At 44.7% G+C, this 16,187-nt stretch overlaps 2 protein-coding genes across 3 annotated transcripts in view; one reads left to right on the top strand and one right to left on the bottom strand.

Moving 5' to 3' along the window:
• Positions 1-285: 285 nt before the first annotated feature.
• Positions 286-10,395, bottom strand: LOC105689357 (neutral alpha-glucosidase C-like). The gene is made up of 11 exons (XM_012406712.3): positions 10,086-10,395; positions 7,950-8,020; positions 6,306-6,614; positions 5,832-6,116; positions 4,777-5,105; positions 4,264-4,656; positions 3,225-3,506; positions 2,187-2,488; positions 1,799-2,067; positions 1,212-1,393; positions 286-1,080 (listed from the first exon to the last, which is right to left on the bottom strand). Exons 2-11 carry the CDS (start codon positions 8,017-8,019, stop codon positions 730-732), a joined length of 2,772 nt encoding a protein of 923 aa, XP_012262135.2. The 5' UTR covers position 8,020; positions 10,086-10,395; the 3' UTR covers positions 286-729.
• A 2,190-nt stretch (positions 10,396-12,585) lies between these two features.
• LOC105693418 (elongation factor-like GTPase 1) overlaps positions 12,586-16,187 on the top strand; it is a 43,472-nt gene continuing 39,870 nt past the window's right edge. The window contains exons 1-3 of one of the 2 annotated variants that reach the window (XM_048658365.1): positions 12,586-15,751; positions 15,826-15,948; positions 16,030-16,178. In XM_048658365.1, the coding sequence (XP_048514322.1) occupies positions 13,239-15,751; positions 15,826-15,948; positions 16,030-16,178 (2,785 nt within the window). In that variant the 5' untranslated portion in view covers positions 12,586-13,238. The remainder of the gene's footprint in view (positions 15,752-15,825; positions 15,949-16,029; positions 16,179-16,187) is intronic. The other variant, XM_012413329.3, reaches the window with a different exon arrangement.

The raw sequence follows: 16,187 nt of genomic DNA on the forward strand, positions 1-16,187 counted from the left end.
AGAAGAAAAGAAAAAAAAGATGCCGGTTTAAAAACGTCGGATCCAATTTTCCCTTTTTGTAAATCTTCCCGAATATTCCCTGTATCTGTGTACGTGTATCTCGGGAGGGGAAAAAAAGAAAGCACCAATTACGTTAACGAAAATTCATTTCTTTATACTTTAGTCGGTACTTTGCCGGAATTCGAAAAATTCGTACGGCTAGCCACAATTTTTTTCGCTCGGAATATCGAAAAATGACCATCTCCGTCGGGGGTTTTGACGGACAATAATTATAATTCACGTATATCGGTTCGATCGATTCGTCGGATGTTTTTTTTATTTTTTTTTTTTGTTTATTTTTTCATTCATTTTATACAGAGTGATTATTATTATATATCCGCTGATTATTATAGACATCGGGTCACTAAACAATTATCATATAATATACGATAAAAATAGCGGAAAATTAATCTCAAACAAATTACGAACGAATTTATTAATGCGAACCCTCTTCGTTTTGTTTTTTTTTTTTTTTTTTCTCTTTTCTCTCTTCCCGTTTCCAATTTTCAATCGTATAATTAAGCGTATTGAAATTCGCTCGTCTGCTACGCGGCAAAGCCGCTTTTCGTCGCAAGCCGATTTTGCAAAATTTTCCAAAATCGCTTATAAATAATCGGTCGAAAATTCGGTCGATTCAACCGAAACGCGATGGAGAGACCCCGTCGTTCCGGGGTAGTATGTGACGCAAGGTTATCGCCAAGGGACAACGAATTCGTCGACGTTCACGTCGCACACGTCGAGGTCTACCCTGTGAACGGGACCGCCTAGAATCCGTACGAATCGTACGAAAGTCGACGTCGTTTTGAACGGGGCGTTGGTTGGGCAGCCGTGACTCAGCGCGCTGTTCAACACGTTGTTGATAATCAGATGCGTGGCGTTTACTTCAAAGCCCAAAAATCCCCCCAATTCGGATCCGTAGTAGATCTCGCCCCGTGCCGTCGCCGAGTCGGGAGCGGAATCGGTCTCGTTGTTCCCGACGTAAAGGTTCGCGAGGAGGTCCAAATCGCTCAGCATGGTCGCTACCGTCGTCCTGCCCACCTCCTGAAACAACGGAGGACTCCGTTTAAGCGTCGGCAGTCGAGGGTGAACGAGAAGGGATTCGAAAGAGAGGAGGGGGGGGGGGGAGCGAAACGATCGGATAAAAAATGCGAACCGCGATTATTCGTACTCACGCTGTGAACGGGAACGACGCGACCGGGTCGAACGAGCAGAACGGCCTCCCCGATGTTCGCTGTTATCGGTGTCTCGCCGTTGACAATCGGCACGGCCTCAGCGCCGCCCCTCAAATGCCGCCAGGAATCGACGCCCGGAAGCCTCATGGCGACCTGGTGAACCCCCGGGAGGGTGACGAGCCCTGAAACGGTGAAACGGGAGCATTTCTCACCAGATCCCGAAGGAAGGAGGACTATAAGTACGTTCTTCTTATTTCGTCGGGACGGGGGAAGGGGGGGGGGGGGGGAATTTCTCCGTAACGACGTATTAGACGGCGAAACGTAAACGGCGTAAATTGAGGGGGGGGTGGGGGGGGTGTTCGGAATAATTGAGATGCCGAATATCAACCCCCGCGAATTTCACGGACTATTCGCGATCGCTCGGGGAATTCGAAACACTCGCCTCTCGTCGTCGTCTTCGTCGTCGTCGTCGTCTGTCTTTCGAAATCCCTTCCCTCGAGCGCCGATCGAGCTAGCGAGGAAAAAAAAAAAAAAAAACAGAAAAAAAAAAGCACGGAGGCTTCCGAGGACCTCCGCGTCCCACTTACCGACCAGTATTCCCTCGCCCCACATGAACTGATCCCAAGTCCCGACGAACTCCGAGTTTTCGGGGAAGTGGAAAGCGGTGGGCGCCAGAACCGGAGTGCCCCGTGCGAAGTGCGACGCCACAGCGGTGTGTTGGTAGCTGGCCAGCGCCGCCCTGAGATTCAAAGCCTTGACCATGTTCAGGGAAGCGCCCGCGGAGAGGTTCGCTCCTCCGGGAAAATTTTCCGGGACTGAGAGGACGTGAGGCCAGGCGATGGCGGCCTGGTACCACCTGTTCGAACGGAATCGTCGCACGATCGATTAACGCGCGCTTTTCTTTTTTTTTTTTTTAATTTTTTTAATTTTTTTAATTTTTTTTTTTGCCTCGGGGGTTTTTCGGCTTTACCTCACCTGGTGCAAAGCTCTTCGTAAGACGGAGAGTCGGTCGCGTCCCTGCCGCACACGTAAATCGGCGGCGGGATCTGACCCGCCAGTCCAGCTCCGACGGCGGATTTCACCGCCCTTCTCAAAGCCGACCAAGACGCGGTCCCGGCCTCGCCCGGGGGCCCGAGAAACTCGACCGTAGGAACCGCCGACCTTACGAAACTCCTGAATCCCTTGGAATAAAGGTTGTGGCCGACGTGGTGAGATTTTGAATTCGAGGCGGTCAAGTCGAACGGCACGGTCAGGTGGGTCATCTCGATTCTCAGAGACTGCGGAGGATCGCGGAGGGCGAACGGCGAAGCAACAGGATTAACGGCGAAGTTTAGGTTTTTGAAAATTATTCTCAAGGTCATACGTTACCCCCGCGGCGTGGGTTCGAAAGCCGAGTCGCGAAACTTCGAGGGAAAACAAGTTTCTCAAACTTCTCCGCGGAGCTTCGGGAAAAAATCGGGAAAAACTTTTGAGATAGTCATTTTGTAGCCCGGAGTCTCCTCTTCGAAATGACTTCCGAAAAGTTTAACGGGCGATTTTTCGACACCGAGTTATTCAATTTTGAACGATCGGAAACGCGGTTTATCGATCGATTTTTTTACCCACCGCGCGGTCGGTTTGCGTCTGCTCGCAGATCCTGCCCTCGTTTAAAAATTGAATAACTCGGTGTCGAAAAATGGCGCGTGAAACTTTTCGGAGACCGTTTTGAAGAGGAGATTTCGGGCTACAAAATGGCTGTCTCAAAAGTTTTTCGCAATTTTTTCCAAGCTCCGTAGAGAATTTTGAAAAATTTGTTTCTCTCGAAGCTTCGCGACTCGGCCTTCAAACCTACGCCACGGGGTAAAAAATGACCTTGAAAAGAATTTTCAAAAATCGTCTTCGAGTCGGAGTTTCAACCTTCAAAATGCTTCCCTGAACGATTTTTCCTCACAATTTTATCATCGAGTTGCAGCATTTTGAAAATTTTTTTTCGTCTAGTGCATTCGAGCAAAATCTTTGAAAAAATTCACTCACGTCCGGCAGGTAATCGAAGACGGAAAAATCCGGTTCGGACGCGTTCAGAGTCTCGTCCTTCGGCCAGGCGTCTCTGATCCACACGGTGCCCGGCGTCCCCGTGTCCCTCAGGTAATCGAGCAGGTAATTCCCCGCCGTTTCGTTCACCCCTGGATTACTCCAGTCGGGATAAGCGACGCTCGAATTTCGGTAAAGCCCGAGGTAAGGGGCGCTTCCCTCCCTCAACAGTAGCCCTCCGGCCTCGAGGGCGCTCGAAAGTCCTCCGCCGTCTTCCGCGAGGATCTTCGAATAAAAGTGCGTGAGAAAAATTCGACCAAACGGAAGCCGTCGGGCTCGCACGCGGGCCATTCCACGTGAAACGGATCAGTCACCTCTCGGATATTTTTCTAATTTGGCGTGTCGATTGTCCAAATTTCGATTTATTATTATTGAGTATCGAAAAATTGAGCAGCGTTTTTTTCAAAAAATCATAACCGGAACCATCTATTTTTTTCCTAAATCTCCAGCCTCGTCATCCAACGTCATTTTTGACGAAGTTATGATTTTTTTGAAAAAAAAACGCTGTTCAATTTTTCGATCGTTAATAATAATAAATCGAAATTTTCACCGATTCAAAAATCCTCCGGCACAAAATTCCAACTCCCCACGGGGACAACCGACATGCCGAATTAACCCTTTGGGTAGCGATTTATTTAAAAATTTTCATCAGATTCCTCAAAGTCACTTTCATCGTCATTTTCATGATATGCTGTTTTTATTTTCGACATTATGAAATAGATTGCTCAGAAATAAATCGCTAAATATTGTTCGAACAATTTCAGTTTGATACAAGCTATAGGTTATAGCGCCGTGCAGTACCGACAACTGACAAAAAAAAAAACAATTAATTAATATAGCTTGCTTTAAATAAAATGACGAGTCCGACTCGTCAATTGTTACTACGCCAAAAAATGCGCATGACGAGAAACAGCCGTCAAATGTACCCAGAGGGTTAAAAAAATATCTAAGAAGTGGCGACTGACTCCTTCCCTCGGCTCACCATGGGGCTCAAATGGGGTAAGAAATATCTTCCGGTCGATTCGAGGGCGTTTATCGCCGCTTGAAGGTGAACGGAGTTCGAGGGGGGACGGTTCAGTAGTGACGCTAGAGCGACGTGAAGGCAATGCGAGTCCCACGGCGTCTCGGTGGCGTTCATTGAGGCGACATCCGCTTCGAGGTCCTCGAGAGCCCCTCGAAGGTCGTCCGTCCTCCGGCCGTCGGGACACACGTGTAGGCCGTAGTTCGAGTGCGGTGGAAATCTATAGTCGCTACTCAGGGCCCTCGTCAGCTGTTTGACCGCCTCGAGTGGCGAAGGTCCTCCGAAGACGACGATACTCAGGGTTTCCGGTAGCGCCATGCCCCGCAGAACGACCAGGTTCGACCCGTTCCGCACCTTTTTTTTATTTTTCCCGGCAATCGATCGGTGGAAATTTTTGGTGAATTTTTGGTCGGAGATTTTTTCGGGCGTTCTTTTTTTTTTTTTTTTTTTTTTTTTTAAAAGCTATCCTCCTACCTGGACTTCCATGGGTCCCGCGTAATCGACGAGGTAGGCGCTTCCGAACTCTCCGGTTTTACTAATTGCGATAAAGGCCGGTGTAATTGTTCCATTTTCGTTGTTATAAATGAAATTAGTCGTCCCGTTAATTTCTTCGACGTTCAGACCGTAGAGCGTACAGGCGTCCCCTACGCGAAACGTCCATTCCCAGTACGTTTCCGTCATTATCAGGGGACCCCAAGCGGTCGAAAATATCGAACTGCCCTCGTCCACCGTTAAGTCGTTTCTCGCGACGGTCACCGAAAATTCGGGATAGTGGAAGTAGGCCTTCAAATTCGATGGATTATCTGCGAAAAAAAAGAAAGAAAGAAACTCCATCCGATCGCAACTTTCGCACTCTACGTACGTATAGTAGGGTGCTTTTTTTTTCAACGATTTATTTTTTTTTTCCGTCCCATCGTGAAATTTTGTTGCAAGTACCCGAAAAACAATACTCTGAAAGTTTGGGCCCTCAACCGTTCTCGTGCTGAGCAATTTTTGTGAATACATATGAAAATTGCTATACATTTGATGATTATTTTAAAGGAAAAATAAAACACTCTAATTCAGAATAATATCAATCAATTGCTATAATTCTTTTTTTTTTAATAAAATGAACAAATTTTTTGTTTTTTGCGCTGCGGCGCAATTTTCGATTCAAACTATCGCATCGCTTCTGCGCCGCTTAGCGCTCTAACGTTTAATATTAAATATCAAAAACTCGAGCCAGGCGTTTGAAGATTTCCCATTGAAAAAAAAAAAAAAAAAAAAAACACCGAAACGATCCGTTCATTCAAATTTCTACATAGCTCGCAATCAGTGGCATTTTACGGCATCGCTTCGACCGTGGACGGTTTTTTTTTTTTTCATGATTGTTTTTTTCAATTTAAAATTTTTATCGAAAATCGTGTGAAATTATGAAAAAATATATCTGTTTTTTTTTCTGCGCCAAATGGGACGGAAAAAAAAATAAAAAAAAAAAAATAGTCGAAAGAAAAAAAAAAAAAAAGCACCCCAGTATACGTATAGCGTACCGAATTCGATTTCGACGGTCCTCCGCGCCCGATGTCTGGGCAGGAAATGAAGAAGTTTCCTCGAAAGTTCGTCTTCCTGTGCGAGGTGGTCTCGGCCCGTATTAGCCCGTTTTTCCCCGCCGTTCCGATATCCTAATTGACGCCTAGCTCTCCTCCTCGCGGAAGAAGCGAACGAAATTGAAACGTCCACTCGATCCAAGCCGACCGCCTTCACCTCAGCGACAAGTTCGCCCCTGGTCGCGCTACCCAACGGCGAGTTCGGCTCCCTGGGCACCCAAGTTACGCCTGGCGACGAAGAAGCCAAAAACAAAAAAAAAAAAAAAATGAAAAACAAAAAAAAAACACCAAAAAGAAAAAAGAACACCAAAAAACGCGAAGGTAATTGGGCGTAATTATCCCCCCGCCCCCCCCCCCCCCCCCCCCCCCCCCCCCCCCCCCCCGTTAACGTCAAGTCTGATCGAATTCCCCCCGTACCTCGGTGATAAAATCCTCCCTTCGGGGTGTAACCGTGCCGCGACGGCACGCTGTGATAGCAAATATTTTCATCTTCGTTCCAGCAGCAATTCACGTGGTAGCATTGATTCTCCGTAGGTGTTTTACCCGGCAGACAATCGACTCGGTACTCCGGTCTCAGGTTACAAGTGGTGGAGAAATCATCGTTCACCCTCACGAATCTGGTGGAGATTATCGCGTGTACCATGAACGGAAGGACGATCGCTATCAGCAAGGAAGGTAGAAGAAATTTTGTGTACGGCGACAGCAGGATACGATCGCGAAGTTTCACTGGAAGATAATAATAATATTTTAAGGAAAGGGGGAAATTTTTTTCCGAGGCGCGATCGTAGGTAATTGGAAATCGGGCAGCGTCTGAGTTCACAGATGAATCTCGAGGGAAAAAAAGGGTAGCTTGAACTTCGCGTTTCTACGTACCGACGAATTTTAGGATCGTTAAGGTTTACATGCATCGTCGGAGTTCCGTGGAAACGAGCTTATTTTTTTTTGTATTTTTTTTTCTCTCTCTCTCTCTCTCTCTCTCGATATAATTCGAACCGCGATAAAATGCTTCGCGGCCCAATAGCTCGGCGGAAAGTTATTGGTTTTTAACAATTTGAATCAGATTTATTCAAGCGCTATCGCCGAATATCGAATTCGTAGTTTTTTTTTTTTTTTTTTTTTTTCTCAGGAAATCTGCGGATCGGGAGGGAAGAAAGTACACCCATCGCTTTTAGATTATGATTGATCGATCGGGATTCATGAATTTTTCAAAGCTGCCGTCGTGCCATTAATTTTTTCAGATTTTCAAAAATTCATGTCTCGAGAACTTTTGAAAATTAGGATATGGAAATCGACGGATAAGACGGATAAGACGGATGGAAATTGATGCAAATTCGGCTGAATAAGAAAATATGATTTTTATGATTTGGTGATTTGCTATGGAATGAGCCATGTTATTGTAGGGAGAATTCTACGTCATTTCGATGTATACCAAAAAGTCACATTTTTTAATTTTTTTATCATAGCTCTTGGTTCGAAACACTTTCGTGATTTTTTTCTAACTATTTTTTAGTTTTGAATTTTTGAAAACTGAAAAACTCGAAACGGCGCCTTGATTGATTGATTTTTCCTTGAAAAAAATTCTCAAAAATATTACGGCGAACGCCAAACGTTTTTCGCTTCGGTAAAAACTTGAGAGATTTGTTTTTTCCTATTTTTCCAAACATTCTTCCTCTTGGCACGTCAATTTTTACTTATTTTGTATGAAAAAAAAAAGTAAAAAAAGTAGAAAAAAAATCGACAAAAAATGAGTAAAAATATTTTTTTAAATCTCTCCACTTTTTTCGAAGTAAAAAACGTTCGTCCACGGCCATAGTATTTTTGAGAATCTTTGGAAAAAAAAAATCGATCGTTACGCTGTTGATAGTTTTTCGGTTTTCGAAAATTCAAAACTCAAAAACGGCTGGACGAAAAAATTTGCAAAAAATCAGAAAAGTGGTTGTTCGAACCAAGAGCTATCATGAGAAAAATCGAAGAGGGTGACTTTTTTCGGTTTGTCAAAATAGCGTGGAATTCCTCAGTATATATAGTTATGTGTTTTTTGGATCGTTCAGTATACCGTACCGCTTTCATAACCGATCAAGGGATCGCTGAACTCCTTGTTTGATTCGGATGTCTGGACGCCATCCTCCATCCTGTAATAAATTGAACATCCTATGTATGAACAGAAATACGCATTAAACCCCCCCCCCCCCCCCCCCCCCCCATAGTTCGGTATAATCGTATGATCGATCGATCGAATTGTTGTAATTCGAAATAGCCGGAGGTCCCTGTGTAACCTTCTACAAACTGATTACGTACAGTTGCATCGATCCCGCGTATCGATATCGTGCGGTGATTGCGGTACGTATACGTACGTACGTACGTAGCCGTGATAGCGGAAACAATCGACTACAACGCATCCTGCCCAACCGAGTAGAGTCCACATGGCGAATTCGCTGAATTTCCAGCTAAATCAATTCCCGGCCGATCCACCGCCGGACGTTTACTCGCCTCTCTCTCTCTCTCTCTCTCTCTCTCTCTCTCTCCACGTATCTCCGGATATATCGGATTCCCGGGGGAATAAACCCGCCCAGTTTCGATCAAAGGTGCGAACCGGTCGGGAGGTTCGAATTTCGCGTATCCGCCGTCGGCGTCCGTCCCCGCGGCGCAAACCTCCACCTTGTCCGATTCCGTCCCACGCAATGCTCGAAAAATCGTCTCCCGCCTACCGGAAACTAAGCCGGTATCGCACAGGTGATGCGCCTCACCTCGCGAGATACGAATTCTTAAACGAGATCGCATTTATAGCGAATTCGCTATCGATCGACGCTTCGGATTTAACGTCAATTGAGCTAATTGCCGCGCTGAATCGTCTTTGAGGAACCGCGATAGACGCTAATCCGTGGATCAGGATATGCGGCAAAAGTTGCCAGATAATCCGCCCAGCTCGACTTGTTAGAGTCCCCCGGTGTGTCGTCGGAGCGTACGAATAATTCGGTGTACATACATACGGCATTATACTCTCTATGCTGTACGTATCCACGACTTGATGCGGGGGCTTTGCTCATCAGAGTCCGCGTGCAACCACAGCATCTCCATAAATTGTCAAAGTTCTCTTCCGTCGCGCTTGTTAGTTTACCCGCTATAGTTTGATTCGCCCGGAGTAAAAGCGCGTCGGCGGTTCCGGCGCGGCGCGACGATACACGGAGACGCGCGCGGCTCCTACACACGTGAAATTCATGCATTTTTTATTTACCCCCCGCAATTATTCAACGGCCGGCGCGCCTCCCGGCTGAATTTCCTGCAAGATGTATTTACACGTGCGGCTGCTAATAATAATAATGACAATAATAATAACAATGACGACAATAATAATAATAATAATGGCGAATAATCAGCTGACCGTGAATCGCGAAACAGTTGAATACGGTATAATCGCCTGCGTACTCGCATGAATATTGTTGTGTAATTACTACGACGCTCGGGGGTCGCTTGTAATGAATTTCTCATCGGAATACCCGACGGCGCGTACCTACACGTCCGTATCCCGCCGCCCTTAGCGGCGCAAAAAGCTACGGTATTCGGCAGGCGCGAAAATTGGCGAATTTTTCTATTTCTCCTTTTCCCACACGACGGGGCGGGCGCGCGCGCCGTGCCCGACGATTCGTACCTTTCGGAACCCGGGGCGCGAGGAACGAGGAAAAAAACAAAAATAAACAAAAGTAAACAGAATCTCGCAATACGCGACGGGTAAACAGAAAAAAAATATGACAAAAATAAAAACAACGTTTTTTTTTCGAATACCATCGATTCGGATTCTTTGGCGATGTGTATACACCGCAGCCGGGATGGTACGTATATGTATTATTGGGGTAATAAAAAAGTTCCTTGCGAGTTTGCCGCGAATCCCCGAGATTGATATCGAGCTTTTTTTTTTTTTTCTTTTTTTTTTTTTAATTTCATTCGCTCTCGGGCTCGTCCGCGGATAACGCGAACCCCTCGACGGAAAAAAAATATTTCGTCGTGTACACGCACGCGAGCTGTCACATTTCGGTATACGTATACGCGAAATAAATTAGCCTAGGGTTATTTTAATTGGAAAACAAAATGGCGGGTTAGCAAGAGTTGTTCATGTCGTTTACTTTTGAACGAAATTGGAAAAAAAATATTCATTTCTCTTGCGAATATATATTGTATATTGTATACGTGCGTACGTACCTAGGTACGAAGTGATCGTTATCTCGTTGTACTTCGCATGAATATCCAAAAGTTCGTTAACTGGATATAATTTTCACTGGGACTACGTCAGATGTTCATTTATTTTGCAGTACGGTGTCTCACGGAGTCTGGAAATCCACGGTTTATTTATTTACAAAAAAAAATAAAACAAAACCGTTTGTATAGTCGATGGGTAAATTTAATTCCAAATTATAAAATCAGGTATCAACGTCTGACGGGAAGTTTATCGCGTTTAATATTACAAAGACGATAAACGTGGGTATCGGAATCGATATGACGTCACAGAGATATCGCGATACCGTGTTGTTGTTATTATTGATCTTATTATCAAATGGTTGTCGTAAAACAGATCAATGCCTTCGTAAATAACTGAAAATACGTATAATATAACAGGAATGTCAAATGTATATATGTATACGACAAATGATAAGGGGTGAATGGATTTATTTTTGCATCGTTACTTACGTGAAATAATTACAATAATCTAACAGACATTGTACCCTAAGGTGGTATACACAAGTGAAATTCTTTTCGCAAATAATAATCATCATATCCGATATACAGAAACCTAACCTATATCGATACAGACTGTATTGTACAGCTGCTCGTACTGCGATAAGATAATTGGGTGCTCCGACATCCGTTCGGGAAAAATTTTCGGTCCAATTTTTCGTAGCTCCTCCACCTAGAAGGAGAAGAATGCATAAAATCCGGCCGAAATTTGCGAGGTGAGGGAGAAAGCAGATTCGAATACAAACGCAAAAATATAAAATTCGCGAGACATGTATACCTATACGCGTACATACCTGTCCGCTTAAACATGGCGACGCTGTCTGCCCCCTCCCACCATGTCCGTCATTTTCCCCATCGCGTTTTCGGCCATTTCTTTTCCTTGTTGCATGATGTGGGTAGCGCCGGACATCATGTCCCCGGGGTTAGGAAAACCGCCCCCGTTAGGCGGCATCGGCATATTCGCCTGGCGTACGAGCTGCGGGGAAAAAAAATAATTCGAAAAATTTTTCAATCCGCGCGCTCCGTAATTAATCGATCAATCGTCGGGTAGCTCCGCGCAAATTGTTCAGCGGCGTGAACGTGGCCGATAAATATCGTCGACGCGACCAGGTTCCACACCGGAGGTGAACAATCACACCGCCCCCCGCACTAAAAAAAATCACAGCGCTCACCCTGCTTCGCACCGGTCCAGGTAATTTCGGCGGCTGGGGCATCTTTTGCGGCATTTGGGCCACCTGAGGACAAACGAAAAATTTCAACATTCGCTGTCGAGTATCGACAACCACCCGACCGCAGAGGACGGTCGGCGTACCTGAAAAATTTCGTCGCGAGAATCGAATAAAACCGGCGTGTATAGAGACGCGCGACGCCGAATTTCTGATGATTTTTATTCGACTTTTTTGACACGTGGATGATATTAAAATTGAATTCGCCATCGCGTCACATCTCGTTTTTGTGTTTAAAAAATAATGCCTCAGGGTTGGCTTTGACTCGGTGTTGTACCTTTTGAGTCTTATCTTTATTGTTAAATTCAATTATATACAGTCGCATTTTAGAGACTGAGGTACCACCTGAATTGTATATTATTTGTACGAACTAAATACATTCCAAGGTACGTACAATACAGCCACCCAGCGTCTGTTATAAATACCTCGCGAATAATGCAAGAATTGAGGAGAAATCGTATCAAAGTCACCTTCGATCGGTGGAGACGGTACACACTTGAATTGTTACTAGGATTCAGGTAACGAAGAAAATGGAAGTCGGACAAAGATTTCATACTCACCACGGCCACGAGCACTAGACCAAACAGAAAGGCAATTTTAAACATGTTGACACGACGTGGGCGCTCTCGGATACGTTAATGAAGTAATCCGGGCATCGGTTGCCTTTTTATGCCGACGGAAAATCGGATGTGCGAGCGAATTACGGCTCGCGAGTTAATTAATAGCGGCGTATATAACTTTTGCGTGTTTGCGGTGTAAAAATGAGAAAAAAAAAAAAAATTCAAATCAAAATAAGAGAAATCGCACGATCTCAGATTTTTATCGTTCTAAATATTACGCGACGTGCAGATGCAGAAATAATTTGTTTGGAAAGAAAACGGAAAAATGAATCCTGGAGCGGAATATCGTCGTTATTTTCATGATTTTTTTTTTTTTTGAACAATTACGTACGACCTCGTAACGGCACATCGTACGGCGATTGGAGATTCGCGACGAGGTGTAAATGCCGGCGCATGTTTAGCTGCAATCATACTTTTTTAAACACGTAAAATAAGGCAGGTTGCGCAACGACGCCAACGAATGCGAGATCGTAATTGGCGGCGATAATTATGTTTGTTATTTGAGCAATTATATCCAGCTTCGAATGGAGATCAAATAATGCGATCTCCAACGCGCACCGCGGTGTCGGTCAAATTCTGTGATTTAAACTATCGAAGTGCCATCGAAGTTCGATTCGATAGTCGTATCGAGCGGCCTCCTGCGCCTACGTTCAAGTTACCAGTCGCGGTGCGAGCACAGACGTTCAATTGTTTATAGTGGTGCGGTTTAACCTTAGTATTTGCGAAGAATATCGAGTGTCCAGCATCGTGATTCAGTGTTTTCTGTCTACCGATAATTATGACAACCTGCCAACGATGAATTGATCGATGTCGTAAAGCTGGATTTCATTGCGCAGCTAGAAACAACCTCGCCGAAAACAAATCTGACGTACTAACCTCACCTGGATATCGGCGGCAAGTGTCAATTGTTGCCGACCACGTTTTTCCGTGAGTACCCAACGAAATTATTTTTCCACTGTGGAATAGAATACGACTGGATTTGTGGAGAAATCTGTGAACGGATAAAATAAATTATTTGTAAGAGCTTTCTAAGCTCTTTGTTATAAATCCAACTATACATCGTGACATTGTCTTATTTATAACTTGGTAAGCAATGTGTCTAACGAAACACGTTCACGCTCTGAATCGCGAGTTTTATTTTAGTTACTCTACCGTGGCTACAAACAATAATAGGAACTATCATCCGATATTTTGATTGTGTGTGAAAAAAACATTTAGCCGTTATTTAAATTTTTATATTAACTTCAACCTAACCTAAAGATACTCTACCAAAAATGAGACTCATCAATTCTGATAAACTCGCCGAGCTCCAAAGCGACCCAAATAGGATACGTAATATCTGCATCCTCGCACACGTGGACCATGGAAAAACTACAATGGCAGATTCCCTTGTCGCTAGCAATGGAATCATCTCCAGCAAACTTGCTGGAAAAATACGATACATGGACAGTAGAATAGACGAACAGCAGCGTGGTATTACTATGAAATCTAGTTCAATAGCTCTTTATCATACGACGGATAATAAGGACAGTGAGTTTATCGTAAATCTCATAGATTCTCCGGGGCATGTAGATTTTGCTTCCGAAGTATCTACGGCTGTCAGACTTTGCGACGGCGCCATCGTTGTTGTAGATGTAATAGAAGGAGTCTGTCCTCAAACTCGAAGCGCACTTTCGATAGCGTATATCGAGGGGTTGAAGCCTGTACTCGTACTAAACAAAATTGACAGATTAATAACTGAAGTAAAACTATCGCCACTCGATGCCTATGTTCATTTAATGCAAGTATTAGAGCAGGTAAATGCTGTGATGGGAGAACTGTTTGCTAGCGATATTATGGATCGCGACGAAAGAGAAGAGGGAGAAAAGAGTCAGGATAACAATTTGAACGAAAGAAATTTGGCTGATTGGCAGTCTGCGTTGGAGGAAGCGGATGATTCGAATTTGTATTTTTCACCTGAAAGAGGCAACGTTTTATTTGGTAGCGCGATGGACGGATGGGGATTTGGTATAAAAGAATTTGCCAAAATATTTTCTACCAAGTTGGGCTTCAGTGAAAGAGTACTGCTAAAGACTCTATGGGGGGATTTTTATCTTAATAGCAAAACTAAAAGAATAATGAAAGGTGCTCAGGAAAAAGCAAAGAAGCCATTGTTCGTTCAACTAATTCTAGACAATATTTGGGCTCTCTATGAAACCGTAGTCGTACGTAAGGACAAAGAGAAAATGATGTCGATCGTAGATAAATTGCAGATCAAACTTACAATCAGAGATCTCAGACACACGGATTCCAGAACACAGCTTCAAGCCATATGTTCACAGTGGCTTCCACTGGCAAGGGCATGTCTCGATATGACCTGTGAGAATGTACCATCGCCAAATAAACTTACAAAAGAAAAAATAGAAAGACTCATGAGTGGAAATAACGACTTTTCCGCTCTGCCTCAAGAGACCCAGTCCCTCAAAAATGCGTTTCTGAAATGCGACAGCTCAGCTGATGCTCCGGTCATAGTTTTTATATCAAAAATGTTTCCGGTAGACAGAAAAACACTTCCCGAAAATAAAGCCAAGCCTTTAACCCAAGAGGAACTCACTCAGAGAAGGGAAATAGCAAGGCAAAGACATGCAGCTCTATTGGAACAACAAAGATCAGGGGTATCCATGCACCCACCGGAACAGAATGAGAACCTCGAACCGCTAAGAGACTCGAATCCCGTAGAAGAATTATCTGAAGACGTATTAGTCGCTTTTGCCAGAGTATATTCAGGTACTCTTAGAAAACGAAGTCAAGTTTACGTTCTCGGACCAAAACACAACCCCAGGACAGCTCTCGAACGTCAGCAAAATGGAGAGGAAGTAGACAAAAGTACTTTGTTGAAAGACCTGAAAGCCGGGAGACACGTAACTATTGCAACTGTTGATCAATTGTATCTTTTAATGGGGCGGGATCTCGAACCTCTGGATAGCATAACCGCAGGCAATGTAGTAGGGATTGGAAGTCTGGAGGACCATGTTCTCAATACAGCGACTCTTTCCTCAACAATAGCATGCCCATCGTTCGCAGAGCTCACCTCTCTGACTGACCCGATTCTCAGGGTTGCTCTGGAACCAAAACAGCCTAATGATCTCCAGAAGCTAATCAAAGGCTTAAAACTCCTGAACCAAGCAGATGCTTGCGCGGTTGTCCATATACAAGAGACAGGAGAGATAGTTTTAAACACAGCGGGTGAGGTACATCTCGAAAAGTGTTTGGAGGATCTGAAGCTTCGCTATGCGAAGGTAGAGATCAATGTTTCAGAGCCGATAGTTCCTCTGAGGGAAACAGTGGTCCCGCCGCCAAAAGTCGACATGGTGAACGAAGTGATAGAGAGGAAAGAGCAGCAGTCGAGCCTCGAGATGTGGACCGCCAATCGACAATGTTGTTTCGAAATAGATGCAAAGCCATTGCCCGACGCTGTGACTAAAGTCCTGGAGAAGCACTCGGATCTGATCAAGCTCATCGATCAACACGTCGAGAAACTTGGTAAGGAAACCGGAGAGGAACTTCCAGATATTGCAAAAATATCCCTGGAGCCTTCTGTACTACCAGAACGGACCCAAAAGGCTGTTGAGGGATTCTTGGCCGAGCTGAAACTCGCTTTTGAAGACAATGGTGAAAAAACACCCCTCGAGAAGATTTGGTGCTTCGGGCCAAGGAAGTGCGGACCAAACATCCTGCTGAATGAAACTGACTACGAAAAACGGCCTTTTTGGGAACGGCAAATAAAATCCACGGATCCGAGAGCGGCGTGAGTTGAACAGCTCTGTGATTTTCTCAAAAATTCTGTACAGAATTTCAGACGTTATTCATTCTTTCTAAAAGGTATGAAAGCAGTATCGTGAACGGTTTTCAACTGGCAACTTTGGCGGGTCCATTGTGCGAGGAACCGATGATGGGCGTCTGTTTCGTGTTGAAAAAATGGGAAATCCACGAGAGCTCTTCCAGGTAAATTATATTCCACCGTACACCACGGTAATGGTACACCGGACGTTGCTTAGATTTTTCATTGCGAGTTTTTGGTTCCAGTGACGGCAGCGGACAAAGTCAAGGACATCTCGGAGGTCAGCTGATGTCTGCGTGCAAAGAGGCTTGTCGTAGGGCCCTCAGTCTTCGCAGACCCCGCCTGGTCACCCCTATGTACTCTTGCAGTGTCCTGGTGAATTCGGACGTCCTCGGTGAGTAGA

This window comes from Athalia rosae, chromosome 7 (assembly GCF_917208135.1).
Source record: "Athalia rosae chromosome 7, iyAthRosa1.1, whole genome shotgun sequence".
Taxonomy (NCBI): Eukaryota; Metazoa; Arthropoda; class Insecta; order Hymenoptera; family Athaliidae; genus Athalia; species Athalia rosae.